Source organism: Pezoporus occidentalis, unplaced genomic scaffold, assembly GCF_034315485.1.
Source record: "Pezoporus occidentalis ecotype Australia unplaced genomic scaffold, CSIRO_AGI_Poc_V1 ctg19, whole genome shotgun sequence".
Classification (NCBI taxonomy): Eukaryota; Metazoa; Chordata; class Aves; order Psittaciformes; family Psittacidae; genus Pezoporus; species Pezoporus occidentalis.
The window spans coordinates 12,225,808-12,250,180 of NW_026913748.1; the positions used below are offsets into that span (position 1 = coordinate 12,225,808).

Consider the following 24,373-nt stretch of genomic DNA (forward strand, 5'->3'; position numbering starts at 1 on the left):
CAACACTAAAAGGGTCATAAAAATAGACAGTTCCTGAGAGCTTAGAAAGAAAAACTGCTAGTTTCCCATTGTTCTCCCTCCCCCAAATTATTTGATAATGGAATGGGAAGCTTTCACACAATCTTCTGCTTGATTTTTGCTAATACGAACCTGTCAAAGATCGTGGCATTTCCTTACTCTGTGACGTGAAGCCAGCTGGAACCAAATAATCCACCCACATTTTCCATCATCTTTGTTTCTCATAGAGGCTTCTACTTAACAGAAACAAGAAAATACCTGTTATTCCTTCCTTGCTGTCATGGTGGCCACAATGAGGCAGTTTCCTACTTGCCTAAAATCTGTCCAGATCTGAATAAATGTGACCAGACCAAAAATAATGGGTTTTCTGCCTGGAACCCACACCCTATCCTTATGGCAGTTCAAGAGGAAAGTAATTTAAGAAATGACACTTTCCTTTCCACTCACTGCCCCAAAGAAATACTTTCAAGGATGAATTTAGGAACATTCCTCCTTTGGCTTGAAGATGCAGTGATTTAGGTCTATAAAAATACCTTCCTTCATCCTCAACCTTACTCCTACAGAAAGAAGAAATACCGCTTTTATGTGAGCATGTGGAGTTGCTAATCAGATAACATGAGTAACTTCTGTTATAATTTCAATTGTACCCTTCCTAACAAAAACATTTACAAGGGTGGGCAGTCAGTGCAAAATACAGCCCCTCAGCCCTTGGGTTTCCAGGCCTGATGGCTCTGCAGCTCGAGGAAAGAATGTCTCCCACTTAGCTTTCCTGTTTCCAGACTCTCCTTTTGTCTGTATTGCATCTGTTTTAAGCATTAATGTTGTGCACGTAACATCTCTCAAAGTCTAATCCATTGCTATGGACCCACCTAGTGACGGCTTTATAGATTCTTTATATTTGTAAAGGCACTTCACACTTATCTTTTCATTATTTTTATTAGGTTTGTATTTTTTTTGATGCTTGAAATGGATCACAGTACATAAACTGAATGTTTTCTTTGAATGTTTCATTCAGCTCTGTGTATTATTTAAACACTGAGAAAACAATGACACTTACATGGTGAGTAAAGGCCTAAATCCAAGGAGTATGGTCACATTGTTAAGGACATTACCTCTAATATTATAGATGTATTTTAGATCACCAGAAATAAGAATTGTCCATAGTCTAAATGTGAGGAAACTTTTACTCACTGGTATGCAAATGGAAATGGTCAGTGTCAGTTTTCAGTGTAGAATGATGCCATGAGACCTGCATGTGTTTCTTAGAGGGATCTTCTGCATTGTAACTGACTCAATGAATGTAAGCGTGAAAGCTTCTCTAGACATGCAAACTGTAAAGAACTGGGCAATGTGCTATGGTTTTAGTGACAATGTACTGCCTTGTTGCATTGTGCAGTGATCTATGAGATCTGTGGATGGCCGGAAATGGCTCAGCAACATCTGACTCTTCAGGAACCAATGCTGAATATCTGAAAATCCTAGACAGGTTCTCCTGTTTTATGCAAAGAGTGACTCTGTGCAGCCAGGTTAATATAACAATGATACATGGGATTCACTGTCCACATGATGTGGGTTTCAGTTAAGCATGCATAATGGGTCTGTTGTCTCTGTACTGCCAACATAGGTGGGGGTGAGCCTCCTTTACTCCTTTATTGGTTAATCTGTGAATCCGAATAGTCCAACAGATTGTTTCGAAGAGGCTTGCTCTCTGTTGTCCTCCCCATGTAGTTTATTCATGTTATGTTATATTAATAACTGAATTGTGGTACATAGATGTTGTATGTAACAACCTTTTAAAATGCAGTACTAAGAAGTTGTAATTGAATATCCTATATTTTAGAGATGATAGGTCACATTACAGGTCCTGTATGGATATCAGAGAGAGTGGCTGGGAGACTGTGCATATTTACCAATCACAGAAAAAAAAACACAGCTAAAATTCTAATACAAGGAAATATTTAGTAAGGTTTATACAAAATATATAGATTTTAAAAGAAAAAAAAAAAAAAGAAATAACTAGTCAGGTTTTGGTTAATGTTGAAACTTTTCCGTCCTTCTTTCACATGCTTTCTTTCCTGCCTATGGAAATAGTGCCAGCTTTGCAGAGTAGTCACACAAAACTCTGCAATCAGATTTGTAAATTAAGGTCTTTGGATCATTACTAAAAATTACTGTATTTCTCTTTTTATGGGCTAGTCCAGCCATGTGCAGAGACTATCAAAACTCCTACATGGTGACTTAATCTCACAAAATCCATGGCCCAAGTATCTGATACAGGAAGCTATAGTTCCCTTATCTTTAGAGAGCTGTTGCCATTTCATACCGCCTTGACAAAGACAGGTTTTGATTTTATAGGCTGCCTCAGTAAATCAATGAATGGTGGAATTTTATCAACCCCTGAGGTCTTACCTAGTCCAGAGGTGGGTTTGGTTCCAAGTTGCTCGAACACTTGCTTTGCAACACTGAGTATACAGTATTAGGAAAGGAGGTGTACTATTGGAATAGGTGTGGATTAAAATTATTGCTAGCTAGAAATGCAAAAAAGAAAGCTAGAAATGCAATCCAAAAGAAGTGTGGTATCTTGAGGATGGGTTGGTCTGCTGAAATTAGGAGTAAGTTCAGATATTTTCTAAAAGGCTGTCCACATCAAGTTTGTAGTAATTTTTCCTTCAGTGCCGTAATACAGAATAATAGTTAAGGATCTTTTTTCCTCAGTATTATAACACAGTAACAGGTAAGGAGGATAACAGGTCTGATGAGAAACCAAATTATTTCCTTGTCATATTCTATCACAGAAGACTTAAGAGGGAAATCTAACCTGTAGCCATTCTTCTGCAATATTAAGGATTAGCTAGTGTAAGAGTAAAAAGTGAAGGAAAAGTAGGTACTAAACTCATCAAATGAAGAGCAACAGCTCAGCAACTAAAGTTAGACATATCAAAAAGTGCTACGGGAAATTGATGGTGAGCTCAAATAGGGCTGCTAACTTAATATGTAGTCTTTCCTTTAATATTGGCTTCTAACCTGTAAGGTTGGAGATAGCAATTTTTCTGCTTCTCTTTAATTGAACGGTAGAATTAATGCTGAGAATTAGTCTAATGAATTTTCTTCCCTTACTTGATAAATTGGTTGAAATAGTAATAAAAAATAAAATTAGGAGACATATAGATGAGCATTGTGATACTATAGCTATCCATCAGCATAGCCTTTGTGAAGAAAAATGATGTCTAATGCTAATTTCTTGAGCTTGTCAACAAATAATAAAATACAATTATCAGATTTATTTTTTTTTGCCTTTAAAGATATTTTTTTGGAAAAGACCTTCACAACGGGCTATTAGAGAAGTGGTTGTGGAATAGTAGTACTTTGAAGAATTAGATAGTCCTCTGAGGGATGGAAGTCAAAACTAAAAGTGTACTATCAATTATTTGTGTAGGAAAATTACAACAGGGGTATCTAAAGTCTGTGTAGTAGGTGGTGTTTAACATATATATACGTGTATATATATATATATAAATGAATTGAAAATAACTGTGACCAGCTGTACAGAAACATATGCATCTGAGACAGAATCATTCAAGTCAGGGCTGGAGAAAATGGCAGAGAATTCCATGCAGGAAGACAGGCAGGTTGTCTAAGCAAGTGTGGTGCTGACAGTGTGGTGTTTTTTCTGCATGTCAGGCAGAAAAATGGATGTGATGATGCTCACTGATCTGTTCTAGCATAATTCTGACCACTTGGGAGTTGAAGGGAAGATAACCTATGTTTCCTTATGGAATGCTTAATCGAAGTTGGTGGAATGATCCAAAGGTAAGATCCAGTTGTTGAAAATACAATAAGAAATAATGCTGAAAATACTAAAGTGACGTATGTCAGTAGCAAGCCCTTTCCTGTAATACTGAGTTCTTTATGGGCTAGGCTACCTGAAGAATGACAGAAACAGAAAAAATTCAAAGAAAAGCAGTGCAAATTTTAATCTTGAATAGACTGACTTCTGTATGAGGAAAATGTTAAGGCACTGCTTAGGGAAAAGATAAATAATACAACCAAAACTTTCTGATATAAAGGAATGGAAGACTGGTTGCTCCTTTTTACTTCTTCAGTTATTACCAGAACAAGTCATTCGGTCAAAATGCAAACATACAAATACAAAATAGGAAACAGTCTTTTATGCAGCTTGCAATTCACATTTGGTCCAGATTCCTAGAGTATTTCCGTACCAGAGAACTAAGATTCACATGTTTATCTCTGAATTGTGTCCAAATACAATATTTTGGAGTTAGCCACGTAAAAGCACGTTCTCACTCTGCCTTTGCAGACCACACCTCTAATAAATAAGGTTCTGTAGCACATGTTAGGCTCTTTCTATCCAACTGGGCCTGTGTGGCTCCAACCAGGTGTGCCTGGATCTGCACCAGTCACCTGTGGTCCTTTGAGGGGTGTTGTGCAATCATGGGTCCATCTTGGTTGGTATTTGAGGGTATCAAACTCAGTAGTATGCTTGCCTGTTTTTTCTGTCTTAAAAAAAAAAAAAAGGTTTATTTTATATTTTAAGCCACTTCATACTTAGGCTCATGTTTTATGGAAGTGTTTGAAAATGTAGACGAGACTGTTAGTGACATGGTTTAGTGGTGGATTTGGTAGTCCTGGGGTAAAGGTTGGACTTGATAATGTTAAAGATTTTTTCCAGCCTAACTAATTCTGTGAAGCAATGTACATGCCAGAGTTAAGCAGGAGATCAGGGATGGGAGTAAACTTCCCTCTCATTATAGAGGCATGTCCAGTGTGAGCCCACCTTGTTTGAAACATCTAGGACATAACATAGTGGCAAACAGTCTCATGTTTTGAACCAGGCTGTGGTTTCTGTATTTGAGGCAGAGTCCTCACTTAAATTCTGTGGTGATTTTTCGAACTATCATAAGAAAATTTTTGTTAAATGATGTACATCTTTTTTCATGCAATTAAACACAAATACCTAGTAACATCATAGGCTTTTTTTTTTTTTTTCAGTGGCTCTGTGTGTCATGGCCCACAAATCAATCTAAAAACTGTGAGCTTCTCAGAGGTTGTAATCACAGAGCTCTGTCTGGTTGCTTTTGTGCCAAAGGCCTGCCCAGACAGTATACAGCAGGTTTGAACTTTGTATTGACAGTATTGGGACTGAGAAATTTTAGGCACATTGCAAAAATAAACAACAACAACAAAAAAAATACCCACAACCAAAAGACAAGGCCAGTTAAAAAAATCTCCTATTTTCCACTCAATTTGCACTTGTGGAGACACCTGCTGCCATTCTATTGCTCGCATTATTAGAAATTCATTAGAAAACAAGTTAGAATTCATTAGAAAACAAGTTTCGCCTGTGACATTCTCAGGTGACATCTTTGCCCAGCTTTTGAACCACAGGCCTCTCAAGAAAGGACAGTGGCTACATGCAAATACCAGGAGAGTTGGTTGACAGGAATGATCACATGGGGTCAAATGCTAAAAAGGTGCGTACGAATGTGATTTTGTTTCTCAAACAAGTGTCAAAAGACTATCTATGATATCTGATGTGATGACATGCACTGTTTCCGCATTTTGACATCCTTCTCCGTATGCCTCAGGCTGTTAACATGCAGAAGTTGCCCAATTTGTTTTATTTTATTTATTGGACAGGGGTCAGGCACTTTGTAAATTATGGACTGCATTCTCAGTGAATCAGAATATTTAGGTTGCTTGTGAGTTTCGGTCCTTGGCATCGTGTCACTAATTACTTTTACACAACTCTGAAATAACGACAAAAGGAAAATGCATCAACAAAGAAAGAGAAATTAAACTTTGTAAAACAAAACAAAAGCCACATCAGAAATAGAAAGTGTTATTTAAGGGGAAAAGTGGGTGAGCAAATGTGCAGTCTGGATTCAGCACAATGTTATATGGCAAGAGAAGAGACACTCAGCATTGGATCTTCTCCAGGAAGAGGAAAATATATTACACAAATTTTCTTTGATAAATATTCCTGGGAAACTTCTTTGTATTTTAATCATAGTGAATGTTTCTCTCAAGCCAGTGGTCTTCTTTATTTCTTTTTTCTTTTCTTTGCTGGTTTTTTCTTTTTTTTAAGTTTCCTGATTATTTTATATTCTCAATATACCTCAGGGGCAATTGTTGAAGATCTGTCTTGCTTACATGATAATTGGTAGTAGAAGGTAGTCAACACATTAGGGATTTTGAAGAGTGTCCTTAGGAATATTCTGATTTTCCCTTACTTATGCTACAGAATACTGTAGCAATATTTTCTCAGTTTTTCCCCACACAAGGTGCAGAAGCATTCCCAGGGGCCTTTAGCATGCTATCCCAGCAATGTTTCTAGCCTCTGGCTGTCCCATGTAATGAGAGATGAGAAGCAAGAGTTAAGCCTCCATAGAAATAGCAATAACAACAAGCCATTGGTCTGTTTTATACCATACTTATGTATTTATTTCTCTGTAATAGTGGCTGAATTGGAGTTTGTGTGTTGGAAGTGGGAGTTCAGCTTTTTGCTTCGGCAGAACCAAATGGCATTAGTTTTTCACTTACTCGAAGTAGAAAATCACTCATAAAACTGCATCAGAGCAGCGTTAAAATAAATGAATTGGTATGGTATGCTTTTGTAACTTATAAATGAAACATAACTCTGTGTACTCGTTGATTGCTGCTTCAGTGTGCAAGGTATAAGATAGCAACATGGTTTGTAACTCCTTCCCATACAGAGATGCATTTAATGTCATTAGAATCATTGCTTAATTTACAGTTTGATCTTCCCAGTGACATGTATAACAAGTTTAATATAAGTAAATTGCAGTTAATAAACACTGATTTGTATTAATCTTACCATAGACTGTATATGTAATGTAGGGACCTTGTGCATGGTATGGTAGAAAGGGAATATATTTCCAAATTTGTTCTGAATTTAAAAAAACATACACCTCAGCATCTATATTTTTGAAACATTTACTAGATAGCAATTACATGCATTCTTATGACTATACAGACTAAAAGGGAATAAAATAGATAAGCAATTTACAGAATGTAAGAATGTTACCTTTTCTTGTGTTCTTTGTCTAATTATAAACTGGTTCAGATAGAGAATATTTCTTACAAAAGGCCTTCCTCAGTGTTCTTCTAGTACCAAGTGGACAGAAAATGATAATATTATTATTTGGGAGTATTTTATATTCCTAAATTTTCCCTGACCCAATGGAGTATATAAAATGGAGAACTATGAATTCAACCATATGTATTTGTATCATGCCCAGTGCCAAAGAGCTCAATCTGGTTAGCTGAAGGTGGCTCTGATCCTATGCTAAAAGTGTAATAGGTGATCATAATGACACTAAAAAAGCAACTGCTTCTAGTGAAGAGAAGCAGACAGTAGATGTATCTGTGGGCATAGAGAATTTCAATAGCAAACACTGGAGCAAGCCACAAAAGGAAAGCTGGAATACCTTCACAAAACGCAGGACTAGGTGCTGTGGATTACTCCAAAACACCCTTGCACTTTTAATTGCATGATGCTTGTTTTACATCAGACAATCGATGGAAACAAATCTGTTTGTTTTAAACGCAGTGTCTTTGGTGCATAGGTTAGTAAGAGCAGACTACAGTGGGAAAAGCAGTCAGATTAGAAATACAGAGACAAACTGTGATGACTCTAACCCTTTTCAGTGGATGACTTAAAAAAAAGAAAAGAGACAGAATTGTTATTGAGGAAGTGACAAGAATGTGGTGATAAAACCTGCAGGAATTATATTGAGAGCCACGCAGAAGGGTCCACTGGGTTAAGCAGAAAGATCTCCAATTCAGTGCACTCAAAGTAACAGTCAACAATTATTATCTACTTTTACAAACAGATCGAAATTGTGGTTTTAGTATACTCAGGCTCAGAAACTTATATTTGGCTGTAAAATTTAGGTTGCCTGTTCAGAAGAGACTTGATTTCTACCAACCACTCCTGCGCACACACACCAGGGGAAAAGGGAGTAATTTCCTTTTGATGGGAGTCGGTTATCTGTATGAAATGAGTTAGCTTCATTGTTGGGTGTATCGTGGCAGGCATTTACGTGCTCATAAGAGTCATTGGAAATGGCACGGAGGAGGAGCATTCCTGCTGGCATTGTCATCCCAGAGGCTGAAGATCGAATGGGCACTGACAGTAAACAGGCCTGTCACTCAGAAATTAATCATCCCGATCAGGATGGAGGCAGAGTAGGGAGACTGCATGCAAGGTGAGGCTGTGGGCTTTGGCTGGGACGATATGTTCTGTGCAAAATAACTGTGCTGAAAAAAGAACATGGGGGGGGGGGGGGGGGGGAATAAAAAAGAGAGCAACAGGTTCCTATTTTAGTAACATTTTATGTTCAGAACCTTAATGAGAAACTGTAAATTTGAAATCCAGTTAGTTTCTTAAATCATTTCAGGCACACTTCCTATCCATGGATATGCTCTCTATTTTTGTGGCTATTTTTTTGAAACTCTCCTGTTTTTATTTAAAATTTATCCAAGCTTCTTCTGTGCAGACCAAGGCTACTAAGACAAACAGTAAAGAGATCCTGTAGTGACAGTAAAGAGAAATAATAAAACAAGCTGTGCCCAAAATAAAGGAACTGGAGAGGGGGGATAGATACATGACACAAAATCAGGAATGCACCCTCTCTCTAATTTTTCTCATTTCCACAATTAGAAGTTAGGTTTTGCTAAGATACATATTCAACATAATTTTTAATGTGTTTGTATATACTATTTTGGGGTGTTTTTGAAATACTGTAGTTTACATCTGCATTAATTTTGAGGTTCCTTTCCCCTGGCTGATGCAGAACAAAAAGATGCCGACTTCTGTTAAAAAAAATTATTAGGAACTTTATTGTAATATTTAGTGACCCTGAGGCAAGTCGGAATTCAAATTTTAGATGAAGGTTCAGATTTCTTCTTAAGGGTAGTGTCAGTTCTCTTTTACAGGGAGGGTTGCAGATGTTAGGCCCCTGCTGAAATTGCAAGTAAATAGTTGATAAATGAGGGCTTCCCACTTGCAAATGAGATGGTTTTACTTTTCCTTGAAGAAATTCAGTAAATTGAAAAACTCTAAATAGCACAGAATTTTCAGTCCTCCAGACCGCCTTCTCCTTCTCAGATTTTGCTATACTATATTCAGCACTCAGTTTTGCCAACACCGAACATGCCTGATGTGGCATTTACATTCTTTAAAAAAAAAAGCATAGATTAGTTATATTTCTAAGAGTTAACTTCTCCTCTTGACACATGTACTTAATTCTCATTAATGGAAATGGCAGCTAGGCATACACACTGAAAGGAAAAATCTGTTCCTAAGCATATGATCCAAACTGCATTGTAGCTAAACATTTCCATACTCTGAAGTAAGCACTCATTATTTGTGAGATATTCTTCATAGTAAATGCATCAATCCCAGTCTGTTCTCCCTCTGCTCACTCGTAACCTGTTCCACACACCCTTTATTAGAAATCTGACGGATTCGTTCTTAATGCTGCAGTTGTTTTGAATGTGTGCCTGAAAAAGAAAATCCATGTGGGATCTTCAGAGTTTTGCATATTTTCTGTGAGAATTTTCCAGTAAATCATTCTGTGGAATATCTTACATTTCCTTGGACTTTGTAGGTCTCTATTATTAAAACCTAAAGTGGAAACAACAAAACCCAAAAAGCTCTTATTTTTTTCCAGCACTTCCTTTACTTACTGTATTGCAGTATTTGCCAAAGGCACCAGGCTGAAGTGCTATCATTTGATAATTAAAAAAAACACAAACAGTTCATGTTTTGTTTAAGATTTTCCTTCTGCCAATATGCTTGTATAAAGACCTGTGGATTCCGTCTATGTGATGTTCCACAGTTATGGTATTTCTAACTTGAGCTGGGTGGATAATTGATTTTTTGGTTCACCTCTTGAACTGGAGAACCACAATAGCAACAAAAAAAAAATCAGTTAAGCACAAAAAATCAGACAGGAGTTTATGATTTGAGTTGTTTCCCTGCACCCAAATGAAAATCAGAGCTTTTTTGTTCATTTCAACCCAAATTGTCCTCTTTTACCTGGACTTCTTCTGGGTACCCCTGAAAGGAAGAAAGGCAAAAGAAATGCAGGTTCACTGATCTGCTGGAGGGTGGCTGTGTGTGTATTTCATTTTTCTCATCAGTTGAAGATATCTGAACTTATATCCTGAACTTTCAGTTTGAGAAGATAATTGAGAGAATTGCAATGTGGATCTCTCAGGTTGCAAGTGGATTTTGTAATTAGCTCAGTAAAAAGGGGCATCAGGGCTTGCTATTGCTAGTCAGAAGTTTCAGGACAAGATAAAGCTTCATATATTAAAACCTGGACAGCTGCATATTATTACATACATTTTCTTTTTTCTCAGTCAGTGGTTATTTATCCCAATTCCTCAGTTTTTCCACTTTCTGATATGATAGCAGCCCTTGTGATACGCCCTGACAATTTCTAAAAAGCAAGCTTTACAGTTAATATAAAATGATTTGTAGAAGGGTTTCAAAGATTCCCTCAAACCATTTAAGTTGCTTTTTCTCCCTTTTGTGATCGCAGTTGAACTTCCTATGAGAATATAATTTTATCAATAAATCTGTACCACATACTGTTAATAATCCAATAACAATCCAATGATACATTAACACAATATTAATACAATAGCAACAGTAACTTTTTTTCTCTCCTTTTTGGACCCCACTTTGTTTCCCTCTGCTCAGGTGGGAAAGAGAGATTGGTAGTTGTAGAAAAAGTAAAATGAAGGAAACTAAGAAGAAGGGGTAGGTACCTGAGCACAAAACACTTGGGGGTAAGAGTAAATGTAAACTAGGCTAAGGGAAAAGAAGGGTTCATGTCAGAAGCATTTAGGGGATTGATTTCTACTTCCTTCCTTTCTTCCATTTCCTCTCCCCTTCTCAGCTCTCCCTCTTGCTCAGCTATCTTTGTTTCCTCCCCTGGACATTTCCCCCCTTTATTATGGTTCATTGTATTTCTTCGTAGTTTAGCCAATGTCCTCTGCCATAATTCCTGACGCCTGTGGTGACTGCTCTGGTTTATAACCATATTAGCTGAAAGCCAGCAACCACCAAGCCTCATAATGGCAGTCATAATACCAGCTTGGAGGAGTACATGATCATTGCCCTGAAAAAGTTCAAACAGGGAATGATACAGGAAGGAGTAAATACATGTGAACAGATGAGGAAGGGACCTGGTAGAAGAAGGGCAGTTGTGAAGTGGAGCTGAGTTGAAGAAAGGATATGAGGTTAGAGAGCTAATTGGAGCTAACGTGCAATTAAAGTATGGTAGTCCCATTTTGATGAAACTAATTGTGGGAATATTTTTTACTAAATAGTGGTCTCAATTTTTCCCCAGTTGGGGGTTCTGAGAGGCTTCTCTCTGCAAACTTCTCCCAAGGCCAAGTGTGAGGAAACAGGGAAAGCAAAGCAAGAAGTGGCAGGGAAGGAAGAGCATTTATGGATGGATAATGGTGCATCAAGGGGAAGATGAAAGACCAAGAAAAGGGGCCTTACAAATGTGAATACAGCAATGTAGTATGTTTTAATCAAAAAGTAGATGTAAAAATCACGCCGCTGTGTGGAAAAAAAGCTGTAATATCAGTCTTTCAACAGCATAAGGACTGTTGGCGACTCTTGAGGCACATGGGATCTTTGTTTCTCATCCTTTTGCTGGAGTTGGCTAACTGTGTCAACTTGGGCAAGCTATTAAGCCTGCTTGCATCTCAGTTTCCTCATTTGAGGCCAAATTCTCCTACTAAGTAGCCTCCTACTCCACACAGAGATTTGCTGATTTGAATGGAGCCCCTGCAGAGTGAGATACTTTTCAATACAAATAAAGTTTTGGAATCAGCCCTAATTATATTTATTACCTGCAGAGGAGTAATGTGAGACTTAACATGGTTTGAAACCCTCAGATGAAAGAGAAAGTATTTGGAATTGTTCTTTTTAATCATCTGCTGCCTTTTCAATGTCTACTTCATAGCTGTCCTAAAAGGGCTAGCTACTAAATAACAAATGAAAAATCCTTGTACATATTAACTAGGTTTGTCAGGCTCCTATGAATGGATCTCTGTCGAAAATATTATTTGCTAGGGGCTACTGGAGGAAGTTGGTTTACCATGCCCCACAGTGAGGAGCCATTAGATCTACCTCATGCCAGAAGTTGACAGATTGCATGCGACTTGGCTTGGAGTGCCGTGGTGGTGTAAGGCAGGCTGGAGGCAGCCTTCGCTGATCCTCTTTTATGAACTGCGGTGACGGCGCCTTTACAAACTTAGCTTCGGCATTTTGCTTCGTGAATGGTCTAATGCTCTTGGGGGGTGATGCACGTAAATTGCAAGTGGGTTTGCTACTCGTGATTAAAATGATCATCCCAGACTTGTAGCCAATGATGCATTTATGCCAAGCCTGGACTGACTGGCCCCTGTATAAGCCTTCTGGTTTGTAACATATGCATTGAGTGGGAAAAGGAGTGAACTAAACAGTGTAGCCGTTGGATATTAATAAAAATAATAAGTTTTTCTATTGGAATTTTTTTAAGCCAGCGGGCATGAAAATGTTGAGCATCTCCTGGCCGCTCTGCATGAATGCGTATATATGTTTCAGAAAGTAAACTTGCTTTCTCTGTGTCACTGGGAGGGAGGTATAAGAGAAGAGAGGGGGTAGCGGACCTAATGAAACTGTTGTGGGGTCAAAACCTCGTGGTTTTTAAAGGCCCTTAATGTTGTCCAGCTGCAAATTAAAGGAGGAAAAAAAAAAAAAGGAAAAATAAAAAACAGTAGAGAAAGGAATTAGGGCTGGGAAACTCGAAAGAATGGAGTACAGATAAGTGGGTATGTGTGGGTGTGTGTGCTAAAGAACAGGGAGACAGTTTTTTTAATCTATTCTCTTCGCGCCCCCCCCCCCGCCCCACTGCTCCCTGCGAGCTCCGTGCCGGACTGCACACGGGCCGGCAGACTGCTGCTGAGGCATCGTGCGCTCCGCTTCCACAGCAGCCCGCCGCTCGTCCCGGGGGTTCGGACGGGAGTTTGCCGCGGCGTTCTCCCAGCCGCTGCCCCCCCCCCCGCTCTGCTCGGCCCGGGCGGTGCAGTTCTTCCCTCCCCTGCCCTCCCTGCCGCGGCGGAGCGGCTGTCCCCGGTCCGGGATGCGGGGCTGTCCCCACCGCGGCGGCTGCTGCTGCTGCCACTTCTTCCCCGCGTGTCAAAGGCCCGTTACCTGCCCGCCTGCCCGGTTGGTGTCTGGATAATTGGCAGTGCCGCGGAGGCTGCGCGACGCCAGCCAGCCCAGGGGCTCGTTACCCGGGGCTGCCCGGGCAGGGGGCATCACAAATAGCCACAGCGGAGGGACTCCGGTTGCGGCCGGGGAAAGGGGGGGGGAAGGCAAAAAAAGAGGGGGGTTATAAAGAGAAAATAAGCCCCAGCAGACTAAAGGAAAGTTTATTTTTGTTGTTGTTTCGCGTGTGTGCGCGCCCGCTCTTCTGGCATGCGGCTACCTTTTCCCTTGCACACAACAGGGCTGTTTGATGGAGTTGGGAGCTGAGGAAACTTTGGGTTTGTTGCCAGGACGGTTCGCAGCACTTTGTGGAAAGCAAGAGCTAACAGTGAGACCGACAGAGTGAGTGACAAGTTGTTTACAGGTTTCCTTGAAGGGGCCTCTGCTATATTTCAATCTGTCAAAGTTGCTTTTCTTCCCTCCGAACAATGCCTGATTGTTGTGCGGGGTGGTTGGTGGTGGTGCTGTTTCTTTTTTTTTTTCCCCTCCCCAAAGAGAGAGAAAGAGGGAGAGAGAAAGCGAGAGAGCGCAGAGGGAGGGGGGAAAGAGAGCAAGGAATGAAAATTCTTCGGAGCACAAATGCCTTTGGTAACATTTTTATGTGCCTAATCTTTTCTCCCCTATTTCAACTCCGAGAGAGTTGATAACTGTTTCAATTTAATCAGTCTGCTCTTGTTTTATCTTCTTTCTCCGCTGATCTTCCCCAGCGCAGGAGATTTGCTCTGCTGGTTTAGGTGGATTGTCGGGCTTTTTTTTTTTGACTCCCCGCTATCCATTCACACACCCCGCACACCCCCGGGTTTTAGGACATTGGACGAGTTGACTTTTCGCGTTCGGCGGCGGCAGCGGGGGAGCGGAACTGAGAGGGAGCGGACGGGCACCCCGAGGCTGCCCGGTGCCTCGCAGCCTCCGTGGGGGGAGCTGCGCGAGCTGCCTGCTGCGAGGCGCGCTGCCCCTTTAAGAGACTGGTCAAGGAGTCCTAGCTCCGAGCGAGCGAGCGAGCCGGGAGGGAGGGAGGGAGGGAAAGGGAGGGAGAGAGAGGGAGGGAGGGAGAGCGAGCGAGAGAGAGAGAGAGAAAATCAATCGGTTTAGAAGGTTTGGACTCACTTGACAGGTTCAGTTGGAGGCGACCATAGGTGGCTGCTGTGACAAAGGGAAATTGTGCTTTTCCAGCATGCTAACTGACCCTGATTTACCTCAGGAGTTTGAAAGGTGAGTCGAGTTTTTCGGGCGGGGGGGGGCCGTTGCCTTTCGCCTTGGGGGGGGGGGGGGAGATGGGGGGGGGTGTCATCCCACCCCCCCCTTTTTTTTTGTTCTGTTTTGTGGTTTGTTTGTTGTTGTATTTTTTATTATTTAATTTATTGATAGGAGCACGCGTGTTTGCGCGCGTGTGCCCGGATCGGCTGCTCGCGGTGCGAGCTCGCACGGACGCGCGGGGACGGGCGCGCAACTCCGGCGCTCGGCGGCAGGCCGGGGAGATGCTTCCCCCCTCCGTCGGTCCCGTGTGTGCGTGTGTGGCTCCGCAAACGTTACCTTGGCTATTCAAACGGCGTGTCAGCCGGGCGGCGGTGGGGGCGGGGCGGGGGAGCCCCGTGCCCGCGGCGGGCGCCCCTCACCCGGGCGGCCCGGCGGTGCGCAGCTTTGTTCCGCCGCCTCGGAGGCTGCCGTCCCCTCCTCCAGCCCGCACCGCTCCACACCGCACCGGCCCGAGCGAGTAAGGTGCCCTACCGGGCAGCTTCTCCCCGCCCCTGTCCGGGGAGTCCCCGAGCGGCTGGGGATGCCCGGTGGCGGGCGAGGCGAGGCGAGGCGAGGCGGGGGGTTCAACTTCCAACCTCGCCCTCCCGTCAAACTTGGGAAGGCGCTCCGCCGAGCACATGACCTTTTGTTGATCTAGCAGGAGCGATTATTTTTAGGCAAGTTAACATCCCGGCCCTCTGTCAGGAGAACATCCTTCTGCCTGAGCGGGGGAAAGGAAAAAACCCCAAACAAACAAACCGACAACAAAAAAGGGAGAATAAAGCGAAACTCTTGACTGCAAGTTTTGGCCGTCACCTCTCTCGCGAAGTGTCAAGAGCAGGGTTGGGGTATGACGAACGGGGTTTGGGTGTGACGTAGATACGCCTGTCTTCCCCTGCCCGAAGTAGGAGCGTTCTGTGCCTGGAATCAAGTTTTTTGCTGTCACTGGTGATGGCTTGTGACCTCCGAGAGTTTAGTCCTTGTTTTAGATGATCTGGCGCTCCTGAGAGGTTTTGGAGCATTTTCCCAGGCGTTTGTACATGCATCCATTGCTGATCTGGCATCCCTTCCCTCCAGCTTAGCTTTTAAGGGTTATTAATAGTCCCTTGTGCGGGTGCAGTAAACAACCCAAACTTTCATTTCTAAGTGGTAAATAAAAGAAAGCCAGGATGCGCGTTACTTAGGTTTTTCTCATCTTCGTGAGAGCTACCTCCTGTATAAACATTTGGTTGTATCTGACTATGCAATACAAGCTAGGTGCTAGACCAGCTGGTTAAAAATATGCTAAGTCAAGCTGTTCATCGTTCAAACCTACTGAATTTGATAGTAAAGGCAGGGAAAAGAAGGCAAGATAAAAACATTTTAAGTGGGCTGAAGAACACGCGTGTAGAGAAAGGACAGGAAAGAATGCTTAAATCAAAAGATAGGGGAAAAATAAAAAAACTGGGAAACACAGAAAAGAAGTATTTTAACACTTTCAATCCTTGTTCCGCAGCTAGAACACTTCCCCACTAGACAGTGGAATTGGCACAGTTTCACTGCTCCAAGGTCCTCTTTAATACAATTAATTTTCCAGACTTCCTTGGAATACTTGGCATTTTTCTTTGGTTTGTTATTGTTACAATAATAGAACAAAATTGGTTTTGTTCACATGCATTGTAGTAACTTATTTCAAGTACCTGAGGAAACTGTTACTGTTTCTGGTGTTAAATCTCATCCAGCATCATGGTCATGCCATTTGACTTGTTCATACAGTTAATGGATTGAAGTATTTCATGTGCTTCACTAAGATTATACATATAAATTGGTAAGCAAGCAATTTCGATTATTCTTTGAACTTTGTTATGAACAGAATACTTGTAAACTCTCTGAAGCCGAATGAAGTCCTTTCATTTTCCCTGTTGGGGGACTTCCTTTTCAGTCTGAAGTTGCTCTGCATTATAAACACGTATTTATATAAATCTGTTATATAGACAAATAATTTTGGACAAAACATCTTCCTTAGAAATAGAATGAGCTTCTCTACTCTTCCCCCCCCCCCCCACGTACATTTCATTTTCAGAGATCCCAGCTTTCCACTTGTAAACATTCTAGTTAAATAATCAATATGCTGCTCTCCTTTTGCTGTGCAGATAATAGGAAGCAGTAGAAATGGGAAGCAGTAAAAACAAACCTTGGGACATACAATTTCTTTTTTTTAAGCAATTTTTTCTCTGCAGTCGAAATTCGTAATACAGCCCAATATCTCTGTTAATCATTACCATTTGTTTACATTGTGTGTGTTTGACCATAGTTACACACACATACAGAGTGTAGATACTGTCCATGTAATATATGTGTGTTTATCAGAAAACAGCCGTGAGGGCATGCTTTCTCTCACACAGTGATGCCCATACCCGCAGACACACGCTTGCAGAGTTCATATGTGCATATATATGCATGATGCATAGATGATTGGTTTTTAGACATTTATGGAAAGTTATTTTCTCAGGTTCTCAGTAAACACAGTTCTTGGAGCACATTTCTGCAGTTGCTGGTGTCCAGCATATCGTGTCTGCGTGACCGACTTCAGTTTTGTTATTGCTATCCGTCTCCTACTATTCCTTTTTAAACTTGAATAGCAAATTACGAGGAGGTGAAGATTTATCAGGGAAAGTTGTTTGCAGTTCAGATCTCAGAGCGTGTGTATGTATCTCAGGAGGTTCTTCTTTCCCTGTCGTTTCTCCCATGATGTTTCAGTGTATCCTGGTAAACTGCAAACAGTTCGGAAACTTTCAGTCACCCCAGCTGAAGGGATCTGAATTGAGGGTACTTCTCTTCTGTGTCTGTAGCCATTACTGGGGGCATTTACGATACACACTTGGAATGAAAATGATCTTCAGTGTCAGACAAATAAACATTCATTAATTCATTCAGCATCACTAGTAAATTGCAGTAGGTTTTGTGAATTAGCATGTATAATTAATTACTGTACCTAAAATGTGAGGGTGTTCGTCCTTTCCTGAGAAGTTACTTGCATGTCTTTATTTCTGTTTGTGGCGATTCAGCTGCTTGATTGAGAGGAGCATCAGAATGTGTATGCTGAGGGGGATGATGCTTGCAGAAATGTGGTAGGAAGAAATTATAACTGGAATCTGCTCCATTTGTTACACAGCAAAAAGATAACTTCTGGGATGTACTTTGTGATGTACCTGTGGCACTTGAATTGGCTTTAAAGATCTTGAAAAGAATAACTCCTTTGTTGTCTGTGTTTTCTTTTTTCTTTCTTTTTTTTTAAAGATGGGTTATTATACTTAAATGTAACAAGTATGTCCACAATAGAAAGGAAATTTACTTCATTAAGGAAAAGATAGGGACAATGTGGCCAGAACCATCATAGATAGCTATGAGATTTACAGAATGATAAAATCTCAGAAATGCCCAACATAAAGTTTTAATGTCTTAATAAAATCTGATTAATGAAAAATAGATAAAGTGACTGCTTAACAATGTCCCTAGTGTATGGAATGTTCTTAAACCCAAATTAATTACTGTATATTTACATTTCTCTGTAGACTGAGAGAGAGGCTATGCTAGGCTTCCAGAGTGACATCCTTTCTCTTCCCCTTTTTCATTCTTTCTTCTTTTCTTTTTCGTTTTAGTCTTATTTTTTTTTGTTATTATTTTTAACATGCCAATTCAAGGCAAAGAGCTACGTGGTGTTTGTGGAAGAACGAAGGATGGGTTAATGCTTCCGTATGAAAGAAGGAAGAGCTGGAAAAGACAAAAGGCATGGATGGGAGCGATGGGGATGGGGACAGGAGAACAAGTTTAGCATTTACAGTCACCAGTTGTGTGCACTTGAAACGTTCTCCGTGCTCGTGAATAGCTTGTAGAAAGGAAGGGCTCAAGGATGTAAAGCAAACCTCTGCTGGGAGGAAAAAAATATACTTAGCTGCTTCACTGCTGCACTGCACGAGTCATTTCAGACTCCCACTGAATTTATTTTGGGGTTGTACCAACACTGTCAAATGGAGAAATCATTTTCCTAAAAGGAAACTTTGCGTATTCCTAAGTGCTTTTCTTAGCTAAAGTTACCCGAAAAGCTTTCTTCTGCTGCTGCGTTTGCTGAGAATTTTGGAGAAAGAATAATACCTTTCTATTAACCAGCTTGCTCAGAATGATGTCCCACTCTCCTAAAATCTACCTGTAGAAGTAAGAGTCATTATTCCCTCATTTTAAAGAAAACAATAAGATTTCTTTAATATTGGGCTGTGAATAGCTTTTACCTTCCATTGAGGTGTTTTCAAAAAAGGACTTTCTTGCTTAAGTTTGTGGTTCTAGGGGTCTGGGATCTGAAAGCTAAATACAGTGCCAGTAAAAAGTTTCAGATGCTGGTTTTTCGCAGTGATGAAAATTAACATGATTTTATTTCTCTGAGATAAGGCTGAAGGAATTAATGCATTTGCAGACTACTCATTAATGTCCTGCATGCACTAATTTAATTTGTTGTGCTTATGCTTAGTGAGGAAGAAGTTGACTGTTACAGATTATAGTTTTTAATGAACATCTCAATAATTTACCAGTTGCTGAAATTGTGAACTAGACTTGGAAGGCAAAAGCCCAAATGAGAGAGCTGATGAGTGACACACCAGCCTGCACAATTCAACTGTTGTATTCATTGCATTTGAATCAAATCGGGAGTTTGGCATTACTAATTCTGGGTGGCTGGCTCATCATATGCATTCAAGGAGTTAATTAAAACACACACAAACACATACACACACTCTCCCACCAAGCATCTTGCGATGTTTATGTGCATAGTGTGTTTGATTGGTACCTTTAGATAGGAGAGGAATTGTTTTTCCTTCTCTTGCTGTCCAGAGATCTTAAATATGTAGCTAGTTTACAAAATATTTACTACTTCTCAGGGAGTTTTTAACAAGCATTTATGGCTTTATCATTTAGGAGGCATATAGTGTCTGATTGTGTTAGTTAAATGTGAGGCTCCCTGATAGGATAGGCATATGTGTCTGTGTAATGTGATATATCTGTAGCTGTATAAAATAGATATACATATATATATAAAAATACAGTATTTATACAAGAAAAAAGAGTACCTCCTCCCAAGGTAGATTTATAGTTTCTTCGCGTGCTTTTCATACTATACTTAAACTCGCTCTTAGTACTGAGTAGGATATCTGTATGTTTGCATGTCAGATACCTCTGCCTTCACAACTCTTGGACAAGTCAGTCTGACATCCTCTTGGCTTTCTTTTTTTATCATTATTTTTATTTTTTTTTAAATTTCTTTGCTCAGGCCTGGTTATAGCGTAATTAACTCAAAAGTGGAAGGGGAAAAACATGTTGTCATGTACCTGCATACACTGGAAATATTCAATGCCTGAGAATTCTACTGTAGTCAAAAGGAAAGAAGCGTTCACAGCAATTAATCAATAGCTCTAGTATGTCTCCGCTGATGGCAAGGAGTTTGTTTGACAAGTAGCATCCTTAGAAACAAAGCACTTCTCTTCTTCAAAGCATCGCTGCATTTTTATCTCACTTAGAAAGTGTATGAAGTCTCCTGTATTTCCTACAAAAAGTAACATCATGTTGTATTTGACTATGTTAAAAACTATGCTGCAAGTAAAGCAAATCCTCGCCATGTTACTGTATTACCTAAACCAGAACTTACTTTCTTGAACTTTTGAAGCGGGATGTGTTTTTCTCTTGAGTTTTTGGCTTTGGCCAGAGGGCGAGCAACCGAGATTTATGGCTTTTGTACCTTTTACGTCTCCTCCTGCAGACCCCCTGGCGAGACCCCGCTGCCGTCAGTGGCCGTAAAGTTTTCACCCACGCCTTCGCTGAGGGTTACAATGCTGGCCTGCAGTCTGCCACACGTCCCATCTCTCCCCACCTTACTGAGGGGCTGACTTGGTCCAAGTGCTTGTGCCTCGCCTGGGGCTGGGCTAGGCCTGCGGTCCCCAGGGAGGGGCGGTGAGGAGCCCTGTGCGCTGTGGCCTCCGCTCGAGAGATGCCACTTGTCACCTCTGCGCCGAGCCCAGCCTTTGCCAGCCTGGAAAACCAGAAACCTCTAAACATTGTTCCTGAGCCCACATGTCCTTGTGACAGTGTGAAGTTCTGCGCACAGTAGTTGTTGGAAGAGAGCAAATTTAGACGAGGTTTTGGAAGAATTTTGGTGAGCGCTGCTTGCAGGGGCCATGGTTCTTGAAAAGAATGTAAGGAGGGAATGGAAACTGTGATAATTCAGAGAAACTGTCTATCTTTTTTAGGGTAGGTGGAAAATTTACTTCCTTTTTTTTTAACAGAAGAAGGAAAAGAGAAAGGCGGGTTGAATTCCGGTAGCTAGAATCATCAAATATTAATACGAAGCTCAGGAGTGTTGGAGGTGCTGCACATTGTATTGGGAGTGGGGGGGGTGGGGGGGGTGGTTTCTTTGGAAAGAAATTTGCGGGTATCTTGCTACCCCTTGTTTTTGATCCAGCATGGAGCTTCTCTTCAAATTGTCCTTTTGCCACCTTGTTTAAGAAAGGAAGAAAAAAAAATTTCCAACATGCTGATACTGTTTCTGACTTGTAGAACTCTCAGAGTTGAAGTGAAAAAGAGAAAAAGATTTGAGCTCATTCTGAAAGTTTGAAATGGTTTCACCTTGTTTCCCTTAGAAGTATTGTAAGATTCTTAATCAGGTAACATTTCTAAATTCTCAAATTGGAATTATATTTGCTATATTTAAAATTTATCTTTAGTATTCCAGATTTTCCTTTTTATACTTTTTTTTTTTTTTTTTAAAGACCAAGTATGGAAATTCATATTGGCAAGTGCTCTTTGAGATTTATAATAAATCACATTTTGTTTTGTTTTACCATTTTTGTGTTTTCTCAAGTTCATGTAGATTGTGTTTTGTTGTTTTGTTTTTTTTTTTCCCCAGGATATGGTTGTCTGCATGCTATTTGATCGAAACATGTCACAAACTGTTACCTTAGTGCTAATTTTTCTGTGTGGTTGTATTATAGTCATATTACTTTGTATTTGTTTCTGTCTTACTAATTTTAAGGGGGCAAAAATATCAGCAGAATTAATAGAAATTTAATTTTCTTGTCTGAATAATTAGAGTTCCTTCTAGTGGTGAGGAACTCTGTGTGTGTGTGTGGGTATGCGCTGTTCTTGCATAGTTAAGACCATCTTCTACATCTAACGTTCTTCAAGAACCTTTGTAGCTCTAGAGAAAGAAGACCTAGGTATGTAGTTTATGTAAAGAGCAGCCCATAGGGTTTGTCATCCTCTTGGTTTCTTTGGTGCTGGGCTTGACTTTTTAAGAATGCGGGAGCGAAAAAACGCCCTATGTTTCATTCATTCATCTTGCAGGTTGGGCATGGGGAAAGATAAAGTACCTGACAGTGAGCTGGAGTTACTTGCCATTGCCAGCTCAGTAGATACCATAAGGAAAATGTTAGTGGTTCTGAACAATTTTTGATTTTGTTATTTCTTTTTTTTTTTACCATAATTACATGAAGAGATTTCACCAAACTTTTTCTTGCCAGTTAAAACCTTGAGTGTAAAATCATCTCAAGATGGTTATGTGTACTTATATGTATACACACATTCGTGTTCATTCTATGTAGTTTGGCATGTCCATTTACTAGGCTGCATGAAGTTGTGTTGTCTTCGGTTTGCTGGGAATCCTAGAGAGTGAGCATTAATGAGTGATGCAGTGAAAATTAATGACAGTCCGAAAGGCAAAAGTACATCTCTGTACACAATTTTTGTAAATTTGGTGTATCCCTTGTTTCAAGAGAGAGAATGTTTATTGAAGGGCGTGAAGTGTGGTGTCCTCTCGCCTTTTGGGTGAGGCCTGCCTGGGTTAGGGTTGAGGCACTTCAGGAGAGCTTTGTGCCAGGAGGGAACACTGGTTTGCTATAGTTCTGTCCATACTGTATTTGACTGTAGAGAAGTCTTCTGTTTTCAGATAAATTCCCTTAGCAGCCTTGTTACATTCACTTTGTAAAACAAGACTGAAAACATTTTCTCCAAAGGTTTAGTGAAGTTTCTATTTATAGGGTTTTCTTCCTAAATTTTGATGCAGTGGCCTCACTGGGGCAGAGGCTTTTTTGGATAGGAATGAGATGTGTGGGAAGGTGATGGTTGGTAAGGGTGGAGGGAAGGATGTTCTTACCCTTTTGGCATGTCTATTAACAAACTAAGTCATTTTGTTGTGTTGTATTTACATGACTTGTTCCTGTGCTAGTGTGAAATGTGAATCACCAAAACATGATGATTATTTAAAAAAAAAATAAAAAAATGAATAGGCTAAATGGAACAAAACTGAAATAGAACTGGAAGGCTAAATGAAATGAAATGAAAACAGAACATGCAACATTATTCTTTTGGTAGTTTCCTTGTGCAGTTGCTGTGTAAAGCCAAATAGGTTTCTTTTCCATGTCTGTTAAAAGTATCCAGGGTTTTGAGTTTAAAAATCACTGGGACATGAAAATACATTTCTGTCTTCAGGCTCAGACTTTTGGTTTGTCTTCTGCTCATAGATTTTGGAGCTTTAAAGTAGATATTTGTATTGTAAAGAAGACTATTGATTCTTATCTTTATCAAAACCGTGTGAACATCAAGTTGATTCTGGTTTTGCAACTGAGATTAGAATTTGGCAGAATTTCTCAGTGGAAGGCTCTCATCCTTTGCGCATGTTTTGTAAGTTCTGCTCACTTTTGCTGTTCTTGCCTAAACCCTGAAGTTAATTGCGTGAGTCAGGAAACCATATTAGGCTATGGTGTTTGCATGAAATACTATGCAAAGTATGGGAAAAATACTTTGCCACTCTCAAGTATGCCATGCATCTCTTATAGATAATCTGCATGTGTATTAGTGTCATTGATTTAGTGTGGTTTTGTAGAGTGCAAGCATCCTGAATCAGAACCCTATTATGCTCGTCACTGTACAAACACAAAAAAGAAGGTTTCTTTCCATTCCACAGAGCAGCCTTTGTGCTTAGAGCTTAGAGTAATATCAATGTGTCTTTGTATGGGGAAAATTCAGAAATGGAGAGTAGGTAAGAGATCCCTAGCATGGTTCATGAATGAGATTTCCGTCCTGAAGCCATGCTTTAGAATTTATAAATTGAGAATTATATGTACATATATATTCACTCTCTGTATGTTTTCTACACATACGTATGTAGAAGTTGCTTTACTGTTAGAAGTACCGCTAATATTAATAATAGATGCATAATTCCTGTAAAGTCTTTTGATTAGGAATTCAGAGCATTTGAAAGCATTAATATACAAATCATGAAGGCTTGTGTGCTCTTTAGATTAAGAAGCAAGATTAGCCTCAACCTATAGATGAGAAAACTGAGGGATGGTGTCACAAAATCATTTGCATGGCTGGGTATAAAAAATAGAGATACTGACTGCTAGTCCTGTTTTTTAACCTAAAGACCCTCCTTTTCCTTCTTAAGATCCTAAGAACTGCAAATTAGGCTTCTGTCTGTCCAATTATAATTTCTAAAGGTCTCTCATTCTAGCAAGATGAACTATAATAGTCAAATTACTTAAATATGTAAAATAGGAACTTTGGAGTATAATTAATAATATAAAGTAATGAAATATTTGCAGCCCTAGCCACGTCGGCTAGGGCTGGGAGGAAATACTGTCTGTAGCCCCTTCCAGTTATCTGAGTGGGCTTCTAAGGTAACTCCCTACCTGGAGGCAAGTTCAGAGAACAGAAGTTAGGCAGCAGCACCCACAGTGTTGAAGCAGTAAATTGAGAGACACCGTGTGCTACTAACAG

General features: G+C 40.3%; 1 protein-coding gene across 25 annotated transcripts in view; it reads left to right on the plus strand.

Moving 5' to 3' along the window:
* Nucleotides 1–24,373, plus strand: part of SOX5 (SRY-box transcription factor 5) — a 650,561-nt gene that overhangs the window by 338,518 nt on the left and 287,670 nt on the right. For 3 of the 25 annotated variants that reach the window (XM_062616799.1, XM_062616806.1, XM_062616820.1), the window contains exon 1: nt 13,519–13,681. The exons of 12 other annotated variants lie outside the window; for them this stretch is intronic. In XM_062616799.1, the coding sequence (XP_062472783.1) occupies nt 13,590–13,681 (92 nt within the window). In that variant the 5' untranslated portion in view covers nt 13,519–13,589. Of the gene's footprint in view, nt 1–13,516; nt 13,682–13,907; nt 13,928–14,453; nt 14,552–24,373 lie in introns of those variants that run through there. 10 more of the 25 variants (XM_062616802.1, XM_062616800.1, XM_062616821.1 and 7 more) reach the window with 6 other exon arrangements.